Source organism: Herpailurus yagouaroundi, unplaced genomic scaffold, assembly GCF_014898765.1.
Source record: "Herpailurus yagouaroundi ecotype Mexico unplaced genomic scaffold, PumYag 192, whole genome shotgun sequence".
NCBI lineage: Eukaryota > Metazoa > Chordata > Mammalia > Carnivora > Felidae > Herpailurus > Herpailurus yagouaroundi.
This window is the reverse complement of record NW_024412423.1, coordinates 15,154,692-15,181,586: the sequence shown is the minus strand read 5'-3', so window position 1 is coordinate 15,181,586 and position 26,895 is coordinate 15,154,692. Positions and strand designations below refer to the sequence as shown.

General features: G+C 41.6%; 1 protein-coding gene across 2 annotated transcripts in view; it reads right to left on the bottom strand.

The window, feature by feature from the left end:
• The window catches only part of MEGF10 (multiple EGF like domains 10), a 180,070-nt gene that overhangs the window by 72,180 nt on the left and 80,995 nt on the right, over positions 1-26,895 (bottom strand). Inside the window, exon 5 of one of the 2 annotated variants that reach the window (XM_040444369.1) lies at positions 18,961-19,053. In XM_040444369.1, coding sequence (XP_040300303.1) covers positions 18,961-19,053 — 93 coding nt within the window. Of the gene's footprint in view, positions 1-12,137; positions 12,254-18,960; positions 19,054-26,895 lie in introns of those variants that run through there. The other variant, XM_040444370.1, reaches the window with a different exon arrangement.

The following is a 26,895-nucleotide window of genomic DNA, read 5'->3' as shown; positions in this document are numbered from 1 at the left end:
CACAGAATCTGAAGCAGGTTCCAGGCTCTGAGCTGTCACCACAGAGCCCGACACGGGGCTCAAACTCACCAGCGGGGAGATCATGACCCGAGCCGAAGTCAGAGGCTTAACCGACTGAGCCACCCAGGTGCTTCTAGTTTCATCTCTTGCTGTGCTGGCAGCTAGAAATGGGCTCTAGATGCTATGTCCCCAGATTCGTGCAGCTGTTTCGGGGAAAGCTTAATGAGGGTCTCAGGCAGCATGGACAGCATGCTCTAATAAGCTCTCACAATAAGGTGAAAATAAAAGGAAGTTTAAACTACTGTGTAATATCAGAAGTATACCGTCCATGCTACAACCCTTAATGACAGCTAGCGGAGCACTGGATCCTCGCAAGACAATGGGCTCACCCCGGAGCCCTTATGGCGATAACTTCCAGGGCTACCAGTAACCACAGGTTACATCCATGGGCTGGGTACTGAAATTCACTCAATTTACACCTCTCAAGTACCTGCCATGTGCCAGCCATAGGGCTAGGCTTAGAATTCAAAGGAGAATGGTAGAGCGCATGCTTCTGGAAGCTTACAGGTTATCAGCAGATGCATTAAGTTATTAGACACTAAAATACCCCGCGATAAGCAGTAGGGGGAGGTACAAGGTACAACAGAAAACAGAGGAATGACCCCAAAACGGTGTGGTTGAGCTGGGAAAATAATGTCTAAGTTGAGACCTAAAGGCAGAGTGTGCCCTGTTTAGGTAAAGCGTGGAGGGTTTGTACAGAGAAAGACGGGGGACTGGAAAGGGAGGGAAGCTGTAGGAGATATTACATGTGGAGAGAATAAGGCATGCAAAAGTCACAAGGCTTTTAAATCGCGAACGTCCATGAATGCCCCCTTCTATGGCATCATGGCCGCGATCATCTTCCTGTGCACGACAAAAGAAGTAGGTATAGAAACACGTAGATGTGGAGAGGTGTTAGATACGTCCTCTCCCTCCATCAGTCCTTCCCAGGTTTCCAAGCTCAGCCTGGAAATCTCTGTCCTTCAGGTACATTTTTTCAGACCCAATCTGAGATGCTCTCTGAAGAAGACATCCATATATATATCTGCCATGACGCTCATCTTGCACTCAGATCACAACTTTTACATATGTTTGCCTTGTTCCCTATCAAATATGACTTAATTAATTTCACAGGTGTTAAGACACACCGACAGCCTTTCTTGATCTCAGTAGTTGTCAACAGAAGGTCCCACACTGGCATGTCACAGCAGTTATCTGGGTGACTCTGATGGTTGGAAGCATTCTGACTTCAGGGATATTAAGCCATGAAAAACCGCGCACCCTCAGTCATGAGGTGGGGTCACAACAATGATGAATCTGATACATACAGTGATGGAGATAACCTCCCCCTTTACATGAAAACAGCACTTTTACACACTTCTGTGGGACAGCAGATTACCACGCCTATTTTAGAAATTAATCTTGAATCGGGTACTGAGAGCTCTTCAGTCATAAATTCCTCCTTTGAGATATTTTTCCAAAAGAAATAAACATATGTGTATAATGACAGGAACAATTCACAGTAGTTAATCCATTAGTAATATTTACAGTGTGCCCATAGACACTCTCCTCGGCACTAGGGACAGATGAACTATCACAATGGCCCTATGAAGTAGGTCCTATTTGGAAGTTGTGCCCATTTTGTGGAAGAAGAAACTGAGATCCAGGTGACTTGTTATAGGTACACAGGCAGGAAGCAGGGAAGTACAGACCTCTGCCTTTTGTTGGCATTCCTTTTTTTTTTAATGTTTATCATTTTTGAGAGAGAGACAGAGAGAGAGAGACAGACAGACAGACAGACAGACAGACAGAGTATGAACAAGGGAGGGGCAGAGAGAGAGGGAGACACAAAATCAGAAGCAGGGTCCAGGCTCCAAGCTGTCAACACAGAGCCCGACTGCAGGGCTCGAACTCACAAACCCCGAGATCATGACCTGAGCCAAAGTTGGATGCTTAACCAACTGAGCCACCCAGTCGCCCCCTTTAGTCTGCATTCTAAACCATGATACTTACTCCCTCCAAAGCTGTCATGTTTATCCTAGCACTATTTATAGCAACAAAAAATTGAAAACAATCTAATTTTCTAGTAATGGAGGATTGGTGAAAAGAGATGGGTATAATCACACAATGGAACATTACATATCATCTAAAAGTGATATTATAGAAGAATATTTAATGAACTTGAAAAACATTAGCAATGTCTTCATTGTAAAAAAGCAGATTAAAATGCTACCACATGATCCAATTTTAGCAATATATTCGAATGAACTAGATGAAAGTGTTGTTAATTTAGGTCACAAAAGGCCAAATATCAGCAACTATATATGGCTGAACCTAATATCGGGGGAGTCAGGGAGAAGAAAGAGCATGACAAAGGCAGAAAGACAGACAGACAGACTTAGATAGATAAATAGATAGATAGATAGATAGATAGATAGATAGATAGATAGATAGATATTGAGAGGCTCTATGATCCAATGGCACCACTGGGGATCTCTGGGTCTTAAGAATATGCTTCATATTCCCTTTGTTCATTTAGATTAACCACCTTTTCTAAATTCTCTGCAATCATTGTACATCCTTTTGGCAGTATGAGAAAAGCAAGCAAAAAATGATTTTTAAAGGGTTCAATCTGCTGAGCCTTTGTATTGTGCCAGATTCTGTGCTCCATGCATCAGACACCACTTTCTGGTCCTCAGAGCAATCACAACAAGGTGGGTCATCATTATCATCTTCAGCACACGGAGGATATTTAGGATGAGACTCTTTAGGTAAAGTGTCCCAAAACACCAGGCTGGTAGGGGGGGCATCCGTATTCAAAGACCAAGCATTTTTCATGAAGCCATCCTGCTCCTGAAGGCGTGAAATTATATATTTTGCTTAAACATAATATCCCACAATTTCACCAGATATGACCCATGAAGGCAGGGCAGCAAATGATAAAACCTGTCACTGAGCCAGCCCATGGGGTCAGCCAATGACTCACTATTTAGGGGCACTGGAACTAGGAAATTAGCTCAGTCGTGAGAACATAGTGAAAACACGATTGAGGAGATGTCATATCTGAAGAGCTTCTGTAAGTTGATAATGATTCTATGCAAACAAAAAAAAACCCAATAAGCTCACTGTGAAAATGGTATTGATGTCAACTAGCTTTAGGAGCACACCAAACTGAAAACTAGACCCATGTGGCACATAGCCAGCGTTCGTGGTCTGTTTGGTAGAGGAATGGAATTGATCGTGAAGGTAGATCCACATTCCACAAGGAGACCAACGGGTAAAACTATCTCAACACTTCTGGGAACATTCTCCTCTCCTGACCGACTTAAAAATTTTGTTATGTTTATTTTCTGAGAGGAGAGAGAGAGAGAGAGAGAGAGAGAGAGAGAACAAACCAGAGAGGGGCAGAGAGAGAGAGGAGAGACAGAGAATCCCAAGCAGGCTGTGGGCTATCAGCGCAGAGCCCAACTCAGGGCTCGAACTCACCAACTGGGAGATCATGACCTGAGCCGAAACTAAGAGTCAGTAGACGTTGAACCGACTGAGCCACCAAGGCGTCCTTCTCGTGACCCACGTTAAACCCTCAGTCCCATCTCCCCTTCAAAGGATGGGACGAGAACGAAGGGGTTGTAAGATACATCAAGTTTCAAACATGCGGCAGCCTTATGCAGCTGTTTTCTTCAAATATCACAATAACTCCATGCCACAGGTATAATTATTCCAACATATCATGTGCCAAATTAACTCAGATGATAATTTGCTCAGTCACTTAGCATTCAAGTGGCAGTGGCAAGGACTCAGCCGAACCTGTCAATGCCTCCAAGCTGTGATCTTGCCGTACCCCATGCAGGCCATCCCAGGCAACTAATGCCCAACGGTGACAAAATCTGCCATCAGCGCACATTCACGGCTTCTCCCTGATTTTCAAAGGGGAACGTTCTACGACAAAAACATCTCACAGATGTGTGAAAAATATTTTTTTTGGCCTAAAAATGGTATTTGCCAGGCTTTAAAGTGTTAACAGCAGTTTCATCAGAATGGTTTTGATGCAGAATATCTCAACATGTCCACAGACACCCACGTATCGACAAAAACGTGGCATTCTTCGAACGAAGAACATTCTTCGAACAAACAGCAGATAGTTGAGTAAATCTCGCGGCTTTGTGTGGAGAAAGAATGAAAGAAAGGAGCACAATGAGAGATACACAGAAATGCCAAGTTGAGAGATGCTTTGGAGCAAAGAACAAGGGCACATTAATACATTGCCTCAGCCACAACATTCCTCAACAGCGACAACAGAAAAAAAGGAAAGGATGAAATCATTTTTCCCTTAGATTAAGGAGTAATGTTTACCATCAAGTTCACCTTGTTACAGACCTTCCTCAATCACGAGCTGGCTCAAGGAAGGGTATAATCATTCAGCATCAGACACACCTGGACCCTAGCTACTGTCACTTCATAACCATGGAACCTTGAGCAAGTTCCCAACCTTTGTTCTACTTAATTCTCTCTCTGTCACATGGGAACGGTGGGACATACTAATTACACAAAACGTACCTTTGGTATGTGTGACACAGCACGGATCTAGGATAGCAGAAATTTTATTCCATGGTCAGCATATTAGAATATCCCACCCCATGGGGCGCCTGGGTGGCGCAGTCGGTTAAGCGTCCGACTTCAGCCAGGTCACGATCTCGCGGTCCGTGAGTTCGAGCCCCGCGTCGGGCTCTGGGCTGATGGCTCGGAGCCTGGAGCCTGTTTCCGATTCTGTGTCTCCCTCTCTCTCTGCCCCTCCCCCGTTCATGCTCTGTCTCTCTCTGTCCCAAAAATAAATAAACGTTGAAAAAAAAATTAAAAAAAAAAAAAAAGAATATCCCACCCCAGGAAAAACAAAACAAACAAACAAAAAAACCACCCTAGAGAAACATCCTCCAGCTGTACATAAAGCTACAATAACAGGCCTGTCGTTGGTTAGTGCTGTCTGCCTTGCATGAATCATTCATGACAAAAGGCACAACTTGGTTCTCCCAATGTGAATTTCAAAAACAAATTGCCCACAAACTCCGCAAAGTAAAAAACGAGGTGGGGTGTCATCCCTTTTGACCATTTTCATAAAGCCAAATGGAAAAAGCTCAGGCCTGCAGTGAAACCCAGTGCTAGGTGACATCCTATTTTTACTTGCCAGATAGAAACTGGATTTAGAAACTTCCCGCTTGCGGGTGACCAATGTGCCCAGAGGGGTAGGCGGGTACCTGGAGGCCAGAAAAGTAAAAGGAGGAACCAGGAAACAATGCATGAACTCCTGAGTAATTGTCCCCTTCGCATAAAGAAATAGGTGGCCATAAATAAAACCTACAGAATCTTGCCGCATTACTAGGCACCAAAACCACTGACTTGATCTTGCCTCAGCCTCTCTATGCCCACTAAGACAAGAGAAGCAGCCTTGAAACCCACACTGAACTTCAAGATGCTTTTCTAAAGCGACTGGCTCTAAATTACAGAGAACAACAGAAGTGGCCAATTCTGTGCACTTGTGTTAGGTCTAAACCAATCCCAGATGAAATGATGAGTGGTCTGCATTTTGTTGTTGTTTTATTTTGTTTTTATTTGTCTTGGATTTGACCTCTAGTATAGAAGAAGTCAAATCGTAGAACCGCATGGGGTTTGAGAAGCTTGTGGATACATCTGTCCCAGACACTTCCAGCAGGATAATATATGGAGTCTGAGAACTAGGCTTTATCATCGGGAAAGTGATGTCAGCTTATAATATATAACTACCCTCACCAGGGTTGCTGATTGACGAAACTAAGACTAAGTGCCCTTAACATTTAAATGTCAAGTATCTTTTAGGATACATTAGTCAGCCATACTGACTTGAAAATGTATTTTTGTATGGTATTTTGCTGTAATGTTCACCATTGACTTTAAACACAGGGCAATCTGTGACTAGGAGAGAAATTAACAGGGAAGACGTTCAGCCCTTCACATTCTAATACATATAGACAAAGCACAAGTAAGTCACTTTCAGGAAAATCGCTCTACGGAGTTTCAGGAGCGACCAAAATAAACTTCCACTGTCTCAAAGGATAGCAAAACATGGTTCCTCTTGAAATATACACCCTTTCTTCCTAAGCTCTGGTTCCCTCGAGTTCTTTTATCTCCGTGTGATTTCATTCCCTTCGCTTCAGGCTAACAAGGCTACGGTATGTCATTCCCTTTGTTAATGCAGAAGAAAAGACCCTCATTCAAAACATCAAGTGCTTTAAAAATAAAACAACTTTGTAAAGCTTCTCCATCCATGAAGAAGAACAATAAAAATGTATTTTCCAGATCCTCTGAAAGCACTAAAACCTCACGTCCTTCACATGTCAAAAAAGCCACTGGAGAGCTGACAGAGAGCCAACGATCACTGTGGACAACCACCCAGTGCTGTTGATATTAATATTATTCAGTGGCTGAGAGAAAACCTTTATTCTTCTTTTTTAAAAAAAAAAATGTTTGTTAAATGAATTTTCAAAGCATGAAATACCATTTTAGAACTGCAGCGAATGCTTATCTCAAATTATGAAGCAGAAAAAAAGGGCGTGAAATGTTTATTCTTTAATGTGTCTAAATATAAACGTTGATGTCTCTCAATGAAAGCATATTGATGACCCTGTTCACGGTGCAGGAAAATCTCAAGGCTATAAATGGTAGGCTCGGCTTAAGTGAAGGATTTGGGGGGATTACATTGATCCACTGAAGTCAAAAGAATAATAAAAACCTCAGGAACCATTACAGGGTGTCTTGCTTTACAAAGTCCTGCCGTATTTTTGTTCTTTTGCTCATGCATTTTTTTTTTCATGAAACATGTATTAAGTATCTTCTAAGGCCACGACGTTCTGTTTGTTGAGGAACACACACTACCTGATCCTGCCTGACATGTTCCACAGCAGGATTTCTTGATCTGCTGGAAGAGACTGGTCCCCAGTGAGACTTATCGCAAAGCAGGCGTGCTAGGTGTTACAGTTCACAGGATGCTCGAGGGACACAGAGGATCTATGTTATGTGTGTACTGAACCTTCGGGCAGAGGAAAGGAGGGATGGGGAGAAGGTTTCCAGGCGAGGTGAGGCTTCAGGGGAGCACCGAAGAGTAAGCACTCGTCACCACCACTGTGTAAGTACTAAAGCTCTTCATTCCGGACGTGAGAGTCAAAGGGCGGAAGCCTTAAATGTTTGCTTAAAATCCCACGGTGAGGAAACTAGACCCCAAGCCCTCACTGTTCCCTGGATGGTCTGGAAAATATAGTACAGTTTTCTTGGAAAAAAAAAAAAAAAAAATTTTTTTTTTTTTTTTTTTTTTTAAGCTATGGGAGACTACAAGTAATACTGTAACAAAGGCCCGTGCACACACAACCTAGAATTAACAGTTGGGAATGCTACGTCCCCTTTGCTTCATCATTTGATGCGAGAAATAAAATATTAGAGATGAAGTCCCCTTTGTCTTCTCTGTGCCTGGTTCCCAGGTCTCTCCCTGCCCCTTCCTCAGAGGTAACCGCATGATTTTAACCTGCATCCTGCTGGTCTGTGTGTGTCCAGAAATAATAAACTGTATCATTTCATGTAGTTATTAGTTTTACATGAAATGTATACATCACTGTGCATCTTGCTTTTTCTACCCTGTCTGATGGCATTGAGATCAATTAATATCACACATCTGCTAGCACAGAATACTGTATATCAATTTATAGGAATGAATGGCTACACAGCATTCCTCCATATTAACAGCCTCTAACAAACTTCTGTTTTCCCTTATTCATGGCCATTATCTGTTGTTGCCAAATTTTCACTGTTACAAAGATGGAAAGAATAGATCCCCCAGTTTAAGCAAAGCAAAGGTTTCTGCAAGGTCTGTAGACAAATGACAAAGGAGTAGGAGTAGAATTCCTGGATCCTATGGTGTACACAAGTTAGAATTTTACTCTAGAGACAGGAAAATTGCTCTCTAAAGTTACTCTGCCAATTTACCCTCATGGGAGCGGTATATGGAATCTTCCTTTCACATCCTTGCCAACATGCGGTGCTGACAGACTTCTTAACTTTTGCCAATCTGATGGCAAAAAAATGACATCTTGTTCATTTACTATGCACTTCACTGATTATGACAAAGAGAAGCATATTCTCATAAACTTATTAGCCGATCAGGTTTCCTGGTCTCTAAATTATCTTACTGTGCTGCCTATTCTAAAGTTGAGGGGTTTTTCTTATTGACTTGTGGGAATTCTTCATGAATTCCATATACTAATCATTTGCTTTATACATTGCAAAAATCTTTTCCCATCCCTGCTTCTATTTAACTTTGCTTAAGACATTTTCTGTCTTCAAGAAGTTTTTCACTTTGATGTGGTCTAATTATTCTGAGAACTAATGGATAACATGGATAAATCTGATTTATGTATTACTAATTTTACAACATAAGGTTTTTTTTTTTTCCAGGGGCTGCTTTTCTTCAATGTATGAACAAAACTTCACAGTTTAGATACCAACATCCAGTGCAAGCAGTTCCATTGAAATTTAAACTTTCTTTGGAAGTTACTTTCACTAGTTTTGTGGAATAGTGGTGAGTAGTAAAACATTAGGCTTTCACAGAGGTTTAAGATGATCCTATCATTTATGATTCAAGAGCTAGGCTTCTCTTGCAACCTCTTCTATTTTATTCTGTTGGAATAGTCTTTATCACTTATTACTTTCTATACTTTTAAAAGAATATTTCAGGGAGAGAGTGTGGGGAAGAGGGACAGATTGAGAGAGAGAGAGAGAGAGAGAGAGAGAGAGAGAGAGAATCTTAAGCAGGCTCTACGCTCAGCGTGATCTCATATTCCTGGGATCATGATCTGAGATGAAATCAAGAGTCAGACACTCAAGTGACTAAGCCACCCAGGTGCCCCTACTTTCTTTGCGTTTTTAGTTTAAACATGGCAAATGTGATTAATTTCTCTAGTATACAGGTACAAATGTTCAAACTTTTAAAAATCAATGAAGTTGTTGATGAATTAAAAGATGATTTTGACAAAAGAAAGAAAAACACAGTGACAGGCCCCTTTTCTTGTTTGCCTTGAAGAAACTTTCACGTGTTTTAAAAAAATTCTCTCATACAATCGCAAACAATAAGAAATCATGTATAATTGGTGAAAGATACCGGACTACGTAATACACCACAGCACTTAAATATTTTATCCAATTAACAACATAACTCCGTAAGATGAAATGTATGCAGTTCTACTAAACTCAAGTGTCAGCGCACCCATTTTACAGGTATGGTGACAAATAAGGCTCCGGGACCGCCTAATACATATCATTATTTCACTCTCAGCAGAACAGCCAGGAAACACATTTGTGCTGTCAGAAACTGGCTGCTGTGTGATTGCAAATAATTTGTAGTCTGAATATCTTTGCCTAATTTCTTACTGCTCCTACTCCATTGTGGTACACGTTTCACTAAGTTCCACATTGTCATACAAAATCCCCACCTTGAGAAATAATACGCGGAAGTTTAGATGGCAGAACCGTTCAGCGTTACCCGCTGGAATGAGGGCGGACTTTCAAACACCTTTCTTAGTCTTGAGGCCGCTGTGTAGAAGCCTCAGCCCTCTACAAGTAGTAACCTTGATGTTGGTACTATAGCTTTCCCTCTCCTGAGGCCAAGGAGCTCCCACATCCCCATTGCCTAATAGTTCATGGAAACCACATTGAGTACATGTCACCTGGCTTCTATGATTTCACTCCAGGTGACTGTTTATGGACAAGGAATCTTCTGCTAAGTCACCAAGGAAGAATGGGCCCCCTCTACACACAGCCAAGAGCCACAGGAACCCAAACTATCTTAAGGCCACTGAAGGGAAGAACCCTTCATAGGGTCATACCCTTTCTCTAGAAGACTTATGATTACTTCCTTCTTAACTTCTCTGGATATTTTGCTTATATATTTGGGCACATACTTCCAATCCCTGTTAAACTGAAAGCTCCTTGAACAAAGAGTCAGAGTCTTATTCATCTCTCATGTCTCGCTTTTATATCCATTACTATTCCTGGAACATTTATGCCTTTATTCCTTCCTTTCACAAATATATATTGAGCATTACTGTGTGCCCAGTACTGTGCTGGACATTAAGTGAGCAAATTAGCTACAGAGCAGTGAAAACAACAGACAAAATTTTAGGGGCCCTACGTCCCAGAAGGAAAGACAGTACCAAAACAAAAGAAAACAAAACAAAATATTTTCAGTGCCATAAAAAAAATTAAAAAGGAGATGTGATCAAGAATCATGGGGAATACTCTTTATATATAAAGGTTGGGGAAAGCTGAGACCTGATTGGCCTCAAGAAGCCAGCCACATAAAGATCTAGGGAGAAGAGTATTCCAGGTTGAAAGAAGATCAAGGGCAAAGGGAGAAATGAAACCAGTGTGGGGACGCCTGGGTGGCTCAGTTGGTTAAGCATCTGACTTTAACTCAGGTCACGATCTTGCAGTCTGTGGCCTCAAGCCCCACATCGGGCTCTGTGCTGACAGCTCAGCGCCTGGAGCCTGTTTCAGATTCGGTGTCTCCCTGTCTCTCTGCCCCTCCTCTGCTTGCACTCTCAAAAATAAATAAACATTAAAAAAAAATTTTTTTTTGAAACCAGTGTGTCCCATGAGAGGAAGGGAGAGGGCTGGGTAGTACGATACCCAGAGAGAAAGTGTGATGACAAGGGATAGATGGCATAGGGGTGGGACAGGTCAAAAAGAGCTTTGGCAACGATTCCATCTTGGGAAATACTGGGGAGTTCTGTTTCATAGAACAGTTTTGCAAGGTCACTCTGGGGTCACTACAGAGAACTGACCCCAGTTGGGCCCAATTAGGTGTAGCATCAAAGAGGCTATTGTGTGAGCACCGATTAAAAGAGGGCAGTGACATGGATTGGAGAGGTAGCACTCAGGTCACGATTTCACAGTCTGTGAGTTCGAGCCCTGTGTCAGGCTCTGAGCTGTCAGCACAGAGCCTGGAGCCTGCTTCGGATTCTGTGGTTCCCTCTCGCTCTGCCCCTCCCCCACTTGCGCTCTGTCTCTGTCTGTCTGTCTCTCTCAAAAATAAATAAACGTTAATTTTTTTTTAAATAAAAGCTTAGATTTTGTTATATTTTGAGGTTGAACCAAGATTTTCTGATAAGCAGATGTAGAGGGATATTGAAGAAAGCCAAAAGAAAAAAAAAAGGAAAGAAAAGAAAAAGGAAACACATGAATACGTGATACAGAATGGAGTTTAGTAACATGACAGCCAAGCCTGGTCTTTAACAGCCACCGCGTGTGGACTAGTGCAAGTAACGTAAACATCTACAGTGTTCTCAGTAAGCCAGAATGTAAACCAGACATGAATCCATCTGGTAAGGACATCCACGTCCGGAGGTTGAGAATAATGCAGGAAACTGCACCAGGGCTCTGTCTGGGGGACCTCGTGCCCAGCAACTGTGGACAGAGAGAGGCTTCTGCTAAGCAAGGGGGTGGCCCCCGGGACTAAACAAGATGTCCACAACGAGCGTCTGCATCCACTGTTCCACCCACACACTGAAGTCTAGGGGAAGCCACATCTGTCACACAAAGAATTGCAAGTAAGTACCAGGTACAATGCCGAGCAGGGAACAGCTACGGGGTCATCTAATCCTCACGGTTAGGTCGTCTCATCCTTATTTCAGCACGAGGAACGTGAGGCCCAGAAACAGCACCGAAAGGACAGCAGCCAGGACTCCCGCAATTCAGCTCCAACACGGGGTTTAGAGGGAGCAGGGGGAGGAGGTTCCCTGACCCTCCAGAGAGAAACCAAGAACAGCCCAGTTTTCAGCGTCCTTCGGAAAGGCCAAGTCCGCATTTTGTGCTCATGACCTCTATCGAAAGATGTGGGCAGTCCATCAGCGAAACTGCCTTCAGGCGGGTCTGATGAACCCTTCCCAGCTCCGTCCTTCCCACCTGTCATCAATGCCCTGCCCCCACGCCAGTGGGCCCAAAAGATCTCTTAGTCCTGCTGCTTCATCAACCCGATTTCTAAAGTAATTCTGACAGCGCGATTGGGCATGTTAACGACTCACTGTGAGGACTGGGTTCTGAGCGTCTTCTCTTCCCAGACACCATCGATCCGACTATTGTGTCCAGTCAATAGAGCTTTGCAGCAGACCTTGCTGGGGAATAAGCCAGCTTTTTGTGTCTCACGATTTCTGGCTTGCGCTATCCTTCAAATGGATTCCCCGATCGGAATATCCCGCAGGCAAAGTCTTATTACTTACTCCCTGCTGCACAGCACGCCTGCTTTATATAAAAGGTTATCAGTGTTCCTAATGTTGTACCTGAAAATGTTTGAGCTAGTCTTGCCTCCCAGGCATATTTTTACTGCTTCCAAGTACATTTAACCAGAAACGCTATCGGTGGCTAAATAAGCCCCAGTTTCGAATTTCTAAACCGAAATTAATTTCCATGTTTGCCTCTACTTGGTACTCATTTCAGAAGCCTGCGGAACAAGCTTTGAAAGCTATTTGCGGGCTACTGGTTGATTTAGGGCTCTCCCTTGCATCCCGGAAGTGCCCTATAGCCAGAGGAGAAACACATTTCTCTATAGACGTTTAGAAAAATCATAAACAGGATTATATAGATTGAGAGAACAAATGTGTCACTGCTACTCATGCAAAAGCTTTCAAGGGTATCCAAAACAAAGAAAGGTCTCAGGGATTGCATATATGTAAGTATTAGAGAAAACCACACATAAAATCACAGGTTGGAAAGGGATGGTAAGTATAATCTGCCCAACATTCTTAATATTATAAATGAGGAAATTAAAAATTACAAAATGAGACCATCCAAAGGGGTGTCATTTAAAACTCATCATCTCTGAGAGTGTGCCTTTGATATCTCTCAGAGTGCTTTTCTTTTCTTTTTTTTTAAAACTATTTTTGTTTATTTTTGAGAGAAAAAAGACAGAGAGAGCAGGGGAGGGGCAGAAAGAGACAGGAAGACCCAGAATCCGAAGCAGGCTCCAGTCTCTGAGCTGTCAGCACAGAGCCCGATGGGGGGCTCAAATCACAAACCACCAGATGACGACCTGAGCCGAAATTGAAGCTTAACCGACTGAGCCACCCAGGTGCCCCTCAGGATGCTTATTTTCACATTTGTCTGGTGCTGTCAGCCCCTGCCTCCTGCTCTCATTCCTCTCAGGGCCACGGGCCCTTGACACTTTAACCAAACCCCCTTTCCAATTTCACGAGGCACTGTACCCTTGTGGTTAAAAAGACGGGCCATAAAGGGGATGTGACTATGCCTCCACCATTTAGTAGGTGTTTAAACTGAGACAAGTCATTTAATTGTTTGGCACGTATGCTTCTTCATCAGTAAAATAGGAACAAGAATTGTACCCATGTCACGTCTGCCACGAGTATTAAACGTGACTCCTATAAAGCCCTGGCGGTGAGGCTGTGCACATACCAAGGACGCAAGGACTATTACCGTCATCATCATCATCAATATGACCCAACTCCTGCACCCTTTCACGTCTGCAGATTGTCTCTGTTGCCAGTTTACGCAAAGAAAGGTCATCAGATATGAACCCCCTCAAGCTCTCCCCACCTTTGCCCACTAGCTCCCTGATTCTACACACCTCTTGATATCTCTGCCAGCCCTTCTTTCCTCTTCATGCCATATCCGGTTCTCACTCCCGTACCCAGTGCCATTTTTGGCTTTCTCCAGCCACCTCTGTTCTGTGTACCTGCCTCGAAGCCGTGAGTTCTGTGAGGCCAGCAAAAGCTCCACATGCATTTCCTTCTCCCCAGCATCCAATACAGTTCCTTGCACACAGCAATCACTCAATGAAAGTTCACACCATGAACACGCGGATGACCTTCATGGAATCATACAGCTCATTCAATCTAATTAAATAGAACAACCATTCACTCTGCTCCAACCACATGCCAGGCACAATGGAGGCTAACGAGATTAATAACACACAGCGCCTGCCTTCTAGGAGTTGTTTTTCATGCCCTGAAAGAGGAAGAGGGATAGAAGATTGATGAAGGGATGGAGAGATGGATGTTGGGGGGAGGAAAAGGGAGAGGGGGAAGAGGAGGGAAGGGAGAGATGGAGGTAGGTTAGATTGATGTCATATAGGCTAGGGTATGCATTAGAATGCCAATAAAAGTAAAATATGAGTGAGGTTTTGTTTTTTTTTTAAATCATTTAATCAAATTTTAAAAGAAGCAATATGTCTGAGTTCAGTCAAATAAATCATGATTTTACTCCAGGGGAAGAAACTTTGTACAGTCTTCTGACACACTTGTCTTTTTTTGTTTTGTTTTTTTTGTTTGTTTGTTTGTTTTTTATACAGAGAATACATTGAGATCCAGGAAGACTGTCTGTACGTCACAGACAGGAATCCATCCGTCCATGGACAAAGTAAACGGTCAGATTAAATCTCCAAGGGAAGCCTTTGTAAACCTGCACCTGTGAAAGTACCTGTTCCTTATTCTACCACATACATTAGTAAAGAAAAAACACACACACCCAGAGATAGCTGTGTGTGAAAGGTATTGATTTACTGCCGTCTGATTATCTGGAGTGAATGATCCTGATTATCAGGCAGAAATTGGGTTGCACAGTAGGATAAAGGAGAACCACGTCTGGAAGCCAAGAGATTCCGTGGGTTCCTAAGAAGTATTTCCACGCCCAGAAGTAAAGGTCAACAGAGAAATCAACCAAAAAAAAGGAGGGGGGGCAGGACAACTGGAGATTCAGATCCTTCAAGGGGGATAAAGGTTGAGGTCGCTCCACCAGGTAAAGAACCCCAAGCAGCTGAGGTGTGAGGGAGGAGGGGGAAAATACAGAATGAGGGGTGGAAAGAGGAAGCCGTATGTACAGTTATAGCCTTGTGACAAATGACAGCAAGGAGGCCTGTAGCAGTTTTTAATTTCTTCCATTTGTTCTATGTATGTGTGTGTTTGTAGACGCTGTTTTCTGTTTCCCCCTCTCTTTCCACTTTATTTTATATACAAGCGGTTCTAAGTCCATTTTAGTCCAGCAAACACAATATTCAGTGGAACCGTGACAGAATGTGAGGAAAAATTCATGTCATCCATAATGGCTATGTAACTGTTGGGTCTTGTATCTCCTCACTTCGGAAAGAGAGTGAGAATGTTTTTACCTGTAAGACGGAGGGCTGCATCTTGTTGGGTGGAAATGGAGGGCTGTTTCCTTGACGTACAAGAATTCGCATGTGTGTACACATGGGCAGAGAGGAGCTCAGCAACCAAAGGACTGGGTGTAACAGTAGTTATCAGTTTATTGGCTCTCGGTGCTAAATTTATCCATTAACCTGTGCTCTACAAAAGACAATATAGGCCCTTTAAATAGTTTTACTTTGCCAACTGACCAAATGTTAAGCAATCTGTAGAGGGCGCTAGAGAGACACTGCAGGAGGAAAGTTTTCTTTGGTGGTTCCAGCCTGCTAGCTCAACTGACTCCTACAGGGCAGATGGCTCCTCCAGCACCCTGCTCCTGCCAAGTAAGCACAGGGGGAGGCACTTCTGCAGCATCCGGCTCTGTAGCACCTACATCTTGCATGATGCCCAGTTTCTGCAGACCAGCTTCTCCAGCCCAGCTCCAGGCTCCTGGAAGCATGGGCCACTTCTCAGCACCCAGCTCCTACACTAGCAGGCGAGTTAGCTAGTGGTTAGCAGCACCCATCAGCCAACAACTTCCGCTGGCATCCCTCTGGGCCTTTTCTGTAGCAGAGCACGTCTCGTAAGACACTTCTCCACAAACAGCTTTCCCAAACATCCTATAGTGCAGATTTCTAGCAAATTCCAGAGGGCAGATGTCCATCAAGTTCTACCAGAATAGTACAGCCTCTTGCCGCTCGGTGAGCTGTGGCGTACCTTCTCTAAGAACATCTGGATCCCAGCCCTAGTGGGGATTCCTTTTGGACATCCTGTCTCAGCCCTCGAAGTAGTGGCTGCTCCTTAAATCTGCTATTCCTGTGTTCTTTCGAGTGCTATTAATTCTACTAGCCAATTCTTCATTACTCCAGTCCCCTGTTATAGTTAAAAATGTTTCATAAACTTCCCTGTGTCAATATGTCAGTTTGACAAACTAATGGTAAGATATTAACAAGGGGGAAAACTGGATACAGGTATATGGTAACTCTCTGCCATCTTGCAACTTTTCCGTAAATCTAAAACTGTTCCAAAATAAAAAAGGTTGTTGAAAAAAAAGTTATTGTCGTTTCTGTCTCCGGATTGGACCCTGACCGATGCAAGCAACTAGTCTGATTATCAAGGCAATCATTTTATGGATCTGATATATATCATCCAGTGTGTTCATAATAATAACCAGAGAGGAGGGGACAGAGAAATAGAATCTTTGGAAAGGAGGTCATATAAACTGTGCTACTTAGTAGATTACTCGAGCGTGCGTTTTGTTTCAGGAATTATTTGGCCTAGAGTAATTAAACTATACACCTTCTAACAAGTGATATTAAAGCCACTGCTGCAGACAAAACCCAGGTAACAAGACACAGCGCTCTAGCTCAGAACAGCATTTTCTTATGTGCTTAAAAAAGGTATCAGAAATGTTTTCCTCAGAGCACCTTTGAAGACTGTCTGTGTTTATTTATGCTTTTGTTCATTTTATTTTTTTTTTAATTTTTTTTTCAACTTTTATTTATTTTTGGGACAGAGAGAGACAGAGCATGAACGGGGGAGAGGCAGAGAGAGAGGGAGACACAAAATCGGAAACAGGCTCCAGGCTCTGAGCCATCAGCCCAGAGCCCGACGCGGGGCTCAAACCCACGGACCGCGAGATCGTGACCTGGCTGAAGTCGGACGCTTAACCGACTGCGCCACCCAGGCGCCCCAGCTTTTGTTCATTTTAAAGCCAAAACGTGAGTTTTAAAGAATAGACTTAACCTTGCGTCAGTATCGTATTCCAGGACGCAAAGAAGAGGTGTCCTCAGAATTCTAGAAGCCTCATGCAAAAATCAGTAAATTCCAAAAGAAAGCAACAAGTTACGTTTTAGAAAGCCTCACCTCCAAAATAAGGCAACAGTTTGTTTTGTAGAAGGCCTAAATCAGTTCTGGAAAGTCTGAAACTCATGTAGCCTTTTCTTCACACAAACACTCATCTAGTCTGTTCTCTCAGCTTGAGGCAGGCGTAGTTCTTGGTAAACGAACTCTGAATAACCACTGCAACATACTTGCCAGGGAATTAGTAACAAATCTCACTTTTCAAATACGTCCACTCTTTTCATTGCCACTAGTTTATATAATAAAGTTATTTTTCTTCAAAATGTGTAGGCGCAACTGATTTTTAAGCTGGAAAAGTTAATGAAAGCGACATTGCACTTGAGGTCAGTCGGCCAGAAAAATGGCTGGGAGCCAAATCCCACATCCCAAACATTTGCCTCTGCGGCATGTGAACAAAATGCCCACTTCCCTCCTGATCTCCAGCAGAAGCAAAACAAAACCCGGCAAGACAGTTATCCATTGGAATTGGAAGCCTTTCAGGGGCAGAAAGACACACACACACACACACACACACACACACACACACACACGAGCGCACGCACACACACACACACACACACACACACACACACTCCCTGTTGAAGATACAATAAAAAGGCTCTTTCACACAGAATGTTCTGTGCACAGGCAGCACAAGGGACTAGTCCTGGAAATGCTGTTTTGGGGACAGCCAAGAGATCACAAGCCTAAAACAAGTAGTTTCAACAAGATAAACAGTAATCTCCCCGATTCCAATTATAAGCAAGTAAGAATTCTTAAAACCGTTTTATCCAAATGGCTTGAAATCCCTTCAAACTAGTTTCAGAAAATAGTAATGTATGAAATGAGGCTGAATTTGTGTTGTCATCCGATCCTGCTAATTTTTAAAACTATTCTTTCCTTTCTCTAAACGTAATACTTTGGGCATTAAAATTCAGTTGCACTTTGATTCCCCCTCACATTTTGCAAAGCAAAAGGGAGTACGAAGAGACAGGAAGTAGCCACAATTACACGCGCGGCAACGAGCTAGCCAGAAAACCAAAGTTTTAACTGTGAAATTTAGAAGAGCAACTGTATTATATGAAATTCCACTGCCTAATCCTCTTAATAAAGAATACTAGGTTTTAAGTGCAAGCTGTTCATAGTCCAAAATACCATTATGTTAGAATTATAATTCTAATTATAAAATTATAGAATTATAGAATTCTATATTATAATAATTCTAATTATAGAATTATATAGAATTATAGAATCTAATTCTAATTATAGAATTATAGGATTATAATTCTAACATAATGGACACAAATTATATACCATATTACTATTTGATTTAATACCAAAATGTTTGTGGATTTTCAGTTATGACCAATATTTCTCCCGAATGTTTTCTGAGCAAGTACTGATTATTTGCATACCAGATATCAGAGAAAAATAAACATACTAAGCATTGAAAATATCAATTTTACTTCTGATTTAAAGGCAACAAGTGATAAATTTTAATCACCATGGAAGTAACCTTGATCAGTCAACATGTAAAAAGAACAGTTAGGACATAACAGTTATGTTACCACAACAGCTTTCCTGAACCAAGGAGCCTAAATTCTGGAACACATATTCATATCTACAGAAGTACCAGCATCGGACTATTGACATCTTCTTTCTAAGGACCTTTCTTTATCCTCAATTAACAACAGTTCTGAACATAATATATACACTGATGTACAAGAAACTGTCTTCATGAGTTGGACTGGGAACCCACACCATACTCTGCATAGGCAACTAGAGGGAAACCCATGGTTCAGGATAAGCTGCAGACAGGGGGGCCCATGCAGCAAAAACACTCCGAGATGGACAAGAACAGGTGGAAACTTACCACTAGAGCAGTTGGTCCCACCCCAGCCAGGCTCACACTGACAGGTGTTCGGAGCAATGCAGCGACCGTGGACACATTTATCAGCACAGTGGGCTGTCAGAGAGAAAATCAATCAAATAAGGAAAGTTGGCACAAGAAGAAAAAAAAAAAAAAAACAACCCAACAACACAGCTGTTTCACATCCCAGTCTCAAGTATCACTTAAAAACAACATGCATGCTTGACAATTTCCTTCAATCCATTCCTTGGCCCTGTCAGGGTCCGCTGTGCAACCAAACAATTCCCCTTCTGATTTTGAGATCTCCAAATAAATTCCTTCATTTCTACGATTTCATTCTATGTCATGCTAAATTAGGAAAGGAGTTGCAAGAAAAACTGCCTCACCCACATTTTAAAAAAAATTATCAGTGACTACCGAATATATCCTCTTTGTTTCAGGAGAAGCATACATATGGGTTCAGGAAAAAAGCCCCAAAGGGAGACAGTGGGACTCCAGAGCGACAGAGTAGACCCCAGAGTAGACCCATAATACCTTCCCTGGAAAGCAAAGTCAAATTTCTTTGGGTGCACGTTACTCCCAACTATGACACAGCAGAACGAGATGCCCTTTTCCTATTAACAAAAATATTCAAAAAATGTCACTGAGGTCTTCAGGGATTAGTAACTCTCCATTTCTGTTTCATTAGTAAATGTCTTAGGTGTGGCCTGACCCGTGGAAGTAAGGGTTATCACCGCAAACATGAGTGGACAGGTAGACTGACATTTCCAAAGCAAAGGTCTGTAGCCTGGTAGAAAGGAACATCAACTATATTCTGTGCCAAACATAAGCATTACCCCAATGTTAGCGCCGCTCACTTTGATTAAACACCCTTTAGAATGGCTGGATATATGAGTAATTGTGAGAAAAACACAGTGTAGTTTGGGGTTCAGATATTCCAAAATTTTATGTAAGGATGAGACGGAATAAGGTATCCTATGCTTTACAGATAAGTTTTATTAACGCACGTCTTATTACAAAAGTAAAACAGATTTTAAACCAATAAGCAAAGTAAACCTACCTATGGTTCCATCAAACGGTAACATTTCTATGTATGGAGACACTCAGGAAATTTTCCCTATATATTTTTCTCCTCAAAGAAAAAAAAAGAATCTTAATATTTTTCAATTTTCCTTTCCATTAATATAAAGGTAAAAATCTTCCCACATCATTAAATATTTTTCATGTGATTTAGGCACAATTATGTGTATAGTTTACATTTGTATATATACTGTATATACACTGATATACATAGTATATATTTACATATGTATATACATGTGTATATATTTTACATACAGGTTCTGGACCAAAAAATGATAACCACTCCTATTATTTTTATCAAAAAGAATTTAGACATGCAGAGATCTAGGGGAAGCCATTTCACATAAAAAAAACCAAAAAAAAAAAAAAGGGGGGGGGTAGAAAGAAATCAAATGAAAGTGAGAAGATGTGTTTGGGTGCAATGTTCAGAGCAGTAGCTTTAGAAGATGTAGACCTTCCATGAAAAAATGCTCAACATCACTCAGCATCAGGGAAATATAAATCAAAACCACAATAAGATACCACCTTACACCTGTCAGAATGGCCAACATTAACAACTCAGGCAACAACAGATGTTGGCGAGGATGCGGGGAAAAAGGATCTCTTTTGCATTGCTGGTGGGAATGCAAACTTGTGCAGCCACTCTGGAAAACAGTATGGAGGTTCCTCAAAAAATTAAAAATAGAACTACCCTTCAACCCAGCAATTGCACTACTAGGCATTTATCCGTGGGATACAGGTGTGCTGTTTCGAAGGGACACATGCACCCCCAAGTTTAGAGCAGCACTATCAACAATAGCCAAAGTATGGCAAGAGCCCAAATGTCCATTGACAGATGAATGGATAAAGAAAATGTGGTATATATATATATACACACACACACACACACACACACACACACACACACACACACACAATGGAGTATTACTCGCCAATCAAAAAGAATGAAATCTTGCCCTTTGCGACTATGCAGATGGAACTGGAGGGTATTATGCTAAGTGAAATTAGTCAGACAAAGACAAAAATCATATGACTTCATTCATATGAGGACTTTAAGACACAAAACAGATGAGCATAAGGGAAGGGAAACAAAAATAACATAAAAACAGGGAGGGGGACAAAACAGAAGAGACTCATAAATATGGAGAACAAACTGAGGGTTGCTGGAGGGGTTGTGGGAGGCGGGATGGGCTAAATGGGTAAGGGCCACTAAGGAATCTACTGAAATCATTGCTTCACTATATACTAATTTGGATGTAAATTTTAAAAAATAAAAAATAAAGTTAAATAAAAAAAAAAAGATGTAGACCTTCAAAATCAAAGTCAGTTGTTAGGACTTTATTCTGAGAATTAGCTGGGAATATTGTAAGAAACATATAGAATTATCACAACAAACCACCAGGTAGAGGACACCATAAGGGAATAAAGTGACCATCAACTTGAAGAACTAAAGACTCACTTCCTTCACCAGAAGGCCATGTGGTGAGGGACGCCACGTCAAGTGAGCTTGGGACGTTGGGCCGGTGTAGAGATATTAACACTAGCATTGCAAGGAGATGCTCAGCAACTTCCCCAATACTTGATTCAGACAATCACATATTTCGCTGTAATTAAAAGCAAAATCAGCCTGTAACATATGAATACACCGGCTCTCTAATATGTTGCTTCATGCTGCCAGGTTAAGTCAGTACGTGCCAACCTCAGGGTTCAGCGTCTCCTGCCATCTCTATGCATGTGTTTGGTATTGCAGATGTGCCATTCATTTGTAAGGTCATGGCTCTGCACTGTTCTCTAAAATGTAGATTTGCACATACAAGCCAGCAAACCACCATACCTGGAGTATGCAAGGGTCGATTCAATGCCACAAAAGGCTCAGTCTAACTGCACAGGGGACATGCGCTGGATGCTGGATCACACCAGGTTATGTGGCAGCCTGTGCACACAGCCACAGGACACTCCCACCTCACCCAGAGCGCTGGCACCCACCGTAATACGTAAATATGACAGTGCCTTATCTCACTCGTCTTACGCACTCAGGACATCTCTGTCTGCGGCATGTTCCAAACCTAAGTCTTCCTACCCCGATTTACCAGTTTCTCCTTACTCAAGATAGTAAAACTATTCAAAATGCCATTCGCACATCTAAGAAGTTGTAAAGATCAGATCCTAGTCGCCTTTCGTATGAAAGAAGAGCTACCCGAGAACACAGAAATTGGATATGGCGGCCGCTGAAAACAAGGGTTGCCCATATCCTCAAATTTCACATTTTTGAGATCGCTGAGTAATGAATATGAATGCTCTCATGTTTGATTCCTGATGGGATAAACTTTGTGTTTTATGAAATGAACACCAAGCAGTCCAGTCAGCTACAACAGATAAAAACAATAATCCTGTGATAGTAATGTCAAAATCCAGATTATTTTTATAAATGCCTTGAACTAACATTTGGCCAAAGTCTGGAGCAAAATGTCAATAGATAGTTAGTAGCAAACAAATTCATCTGTAAATTAATGAGAAACTGGAAGGGGGATTCTGCTTCCCTAATGATTTTTTTTTAATTAAAGCTAAAGCCAATGAAATTGCCCCTGAGCAGTGAAGCCTCAAGTCAAGTAATTATCTAAGTAATGCGGAGTATTGTTGGTATGGATTCCAGAAGGAAAGAACACAAATTCTACTGCCACAGTGCAGAATCCTCGCACAGCATTAGATTCTGTCACACAAGTGCCATCTGTGTTCCAAGCTCTTATCCCACCAGCTCTGGACTCTCCACATCTAATAATAACCTTCACCAAGAAACAGCTGGACCAGCAGGAGCAAAAGGAGACATCAGAAGGGAAGACAGTAAACTGTAAAACTCTGTGCTTTCAAACATCCCAATTTGCCACGTTGCAGGGACACTCACTGTGGTGTATATGTTGACAGTGACCCTTGCCCAAGGACATCAGCTGAGCTCGATCCCTACCCCTGTCCCATCTTCCCTCAGTTAGCTTCGGATGCCACCCACTCTGGGGGCTCTGCTTCCATAACTAAAGCACTGCATGTGAGAAATAAAGTAGAATCAAGGTGTCGATTTGTCCTGTAGAAAAATCCCAAAGTAGGCACCTGGGCGGCTCAGTCGGTTAAGCGTCCCACTTCGGCTCAGGTCATGATCTCATGGTTTGTGGCTTCGAGCCCCGCGTCGGGCTCTGTGTTGACAGCTCAGAGCTTGGAGCCTGCTTCGGATTCTGTGTCTCCCTCTCTCTCTGCCCCTCCCCTGCTCATGCTGTGTCTCTGTCTCTCAAAAATAAATAAACATAAATAAATAAATAAATAAATAAATAAATAAATAAATAAATAAATAAAAGAAAATCCCAAAGTGCCCTAGAAAGAGAAAAGGAACAGAGGTTCCCCTTAACAAATGTTTAATCACTTAGATTTCAAGAATAGTTACCTAAAAAAAAAAAAATAATAATAATAATAATAAGTACTAAAGACCCATCATAAGTGTGGCTCTCCTATCCATGGAAAACAGGCTTCTTATTCCCTCTTCGTGTCCTTTCTTCTTATTTTTCAAATCAGGAAAATGCTAGCAAAGACGAACTATCCCATATGATTTAATTTCCCCATCTCCCTTGAAGAAGATCATCAGATTTCATATTCCGAGATTTTAGTAGTCTTTTTTGGATACCGGATGTAAGTAGCAGCTCTGGGCCCACGCTAAGCACTGCTGTAGACACATCAGTGTTTTGAGGGTAGCCAAGGCATCTTCTCCCTCAAGAACTGGCAGGCAAGAGACACTGATGAGAAGTGAAAGCTGTGGACAGTCTGTCTGCCTGATGGACAGGTGAGGACTGACATGATGACCTTAAGGTCTTCTCTAATTAGGCTCCTATTTCAGCCTTAGATCCTAAATCCACTTAAATCCCATTACCAGTGCCACGGACCTCATTTCTTTCACGTGTAAATACTTGGCTTTAATACCAAGAGCCACTAACGATACTCAATAGTTTTCTCTTCTGTCATGTACATTTCACTTTGGATTTACACCTAAAAAAAAAAAAAAAGTGTGGGAAGACTAAAGATTCCTTTATAAACCAATTATATCTCTAAATACAGTGCTTACTGTTGTTCTAATGGATATAATATCAATTCGTGTAAGTTAATTTGAAAAATGTTTCCATGATCAAAGTATCTTTTGAAAATAACTGTCCAATGGGAATGCAAGCCTTCCAGACAACTCATCTTTCCACAGAAATTCCTTTTATTCTGGTATTCTGAATTAATAACACGGGTCAAAATCTTGCCTGCACTCATTTATTCTGAGTTGCTATAAAAGAACACATATTATTAGAGTTAAAGGTCCCTTTCCCAAACATAACTGCCACATTTTTTTCAGACAAAGAAGCCAAGACTAGAAATATAGAACGGGTTTTCTCAACATTCATAGCTGGTGGTAAAGGTAGAAGGAAGAATTAAACTCTTGTACCTGGCTCGCAGTAGACCAAAACTTATGATGGATTTTAAGTGGGGGGAAGGGGGGGAGCAGAAGTGAAAACAATGGTAGATGTTTTATGCTGGGTCAGATACTAGGGCAGGTGAACTGGGTGGCTAGGAGTCATATCCAGCCATTCAAAAATCCGACTGATACTATAGTGTTCAGGTATAGACAGGAATAATCTTGTTTCCATATTTCCAAATTTACGCTGCAGCCTCTCCTATTGTGTTTGTTTATAAAAAGGAAAGGACGTCTCTTTCCTCCCATTTAGTATTTACTGATGTAACAGGCACATTGCTAGCACTACTATAGACACAGAGATGGCAGACGAGGGACTCCTACTCTGCAGAGGAAGTCAAATACAAGCTCCGCAAACTCCATAGACACAGAGCAGAATGCAGCTGTATCAGCAAAATACTGCGAGAGCATACTCAAGAATTCCATTTCTATGACATGTCCAAAGGACAAATCTACAAAGACAGAGAGTGCATTAGTGGTCTAGGATTGGGAGGGATTGGTGTCAATGTGGGGTGATGAAGATGTTCTAAAATTGATTGTGTGATAGTCGCACAACTCTGTGAATATACCAAGGGTCACTGAATTGTATACTTTAAAGAATACTATAAGAACTATACCTCAATAAAGCAGTCACAAAACATACTGCGGGAAATGCAGGAGGGGAGCGTTTAATTGCAACTGGAGTGAAATCAAGGAGGTTCTCATGAAAGAACATCTGAACAGAGGAAAGTGAACACCTTTATAATACACTTGCAGGAAAGAGTGGCCAACAACAGCTGTTGCCTTTTCCCTTCTCCTTCCATCCCATCCCCAAAGTTGCCACACCCACTGCTTGGGGTCAGAGCTCTTGCTCCCCAGCCACCAGAGGGGCATATATGACCTGCGGTGATGGCTGATCGGTCATGGAAAGGGAGAGAACACGGGGAACTTAGAAATCTGCATTGAGTCAATGTAATAAAAAATACTTAGCTCAAATTCCTTTCCCTCCATTCCTAAATAGGGCTTTCATGGCCCCTAGGCACAGGCACAGAGAGCATTTGCTAGCAGCATCTCTGGCAAACATTGCTAACTGTATACCTAACGTCCATCCTTCTTTCCATCCTTATTAACAGAATCCCACTCTCACCGGGGACAATAAGGTACCGAGCAATAAACTACATTTCCCAGCCCTCTTTCTGGATAAAAATAATAATAGCAGAAAACTATTACCTCAAAAAAAGGCTGAAAAAGCATTTGGCAAAATCCAGCATCCATTTCTGATAAGAATGTTCTGTGAACCAGGAACAAAAAGGAGAGTTTCCTTTTCCTTTTCCTGATAAAGGGCAAATATGAAAAGCCTACTACTAACGTAACAAAATAATGCATGTTCCCACCCATACATGCATGATTAAGAACAAGACAAGGAAGTTTGCTCTTATAATTTCTATTCAGCATTGCACTGGAAGTTCTAGCAAGTATAATAAGGCAGTAAAAAGGAAATAAAAGATATCCAGACTGGGAAGAAAGAAGCAAAACTGCCTTTATTTACAGATTATATAAATATATCTCTATATGTAAAATATCTGATGGAATCTACGAAAAAAGCCACTAAAAATAATGAGTTTAGGGAAGTTGCATATACAAAATTGTACAAAAAATATACTTCTATACACTAGCAATGAACAATCAGAAATTGAAATTTGAAAAGCCATCTACAATAGCATCGAAAAGGGCAAGTCTAACCAAAAATGTGAAAGACGGGTACGCTAAGAATTAACAACACTGCTGAGAGAAAGTAGAGAACTGAATTAGTCAATCTGACCTATTTGACACTTACAGAATTCACAGCAGCAGAACATACATGCCGTCTCCAAACAGAGACAGACCTTGTTTATAACTCTGGTGATTCAATATTGTTAACATATCAATTCTCCTCAAAGAGATCTATACATAGACATAGATTCAATACAATACTAATCGATATCCCAGCAGCTTTTCTTGTAAATATTGACAAGCTGCTTTTAAGATTTATGTTCATGTGAAGTGCCTAGAAGGGCCAAAACAACTTTAAAAAGAAATACAAATACTACTTAATTTAAATGCTTATAAATACATGTGACATTGGTGTAAATATAGACAAATAGATCAGTGGAAAGGAAAAGACAGCCCAGAAATTAATTTACACATATATGCACAATTATCTTTTTACAGAGCCACAAAGGCAATTCGGTGAAGAAAGAAACAGTGATGGAAAATTGTAATATCCATATGCACATCACCAAATGTGGGTAATTGCACACCAAATACAAAAATTAACTCAAAATGAATCCTAGACCTAAATGTAAAACCTTAAAGTTTAAAATCTGTAGAAGAAAACAGAAGAT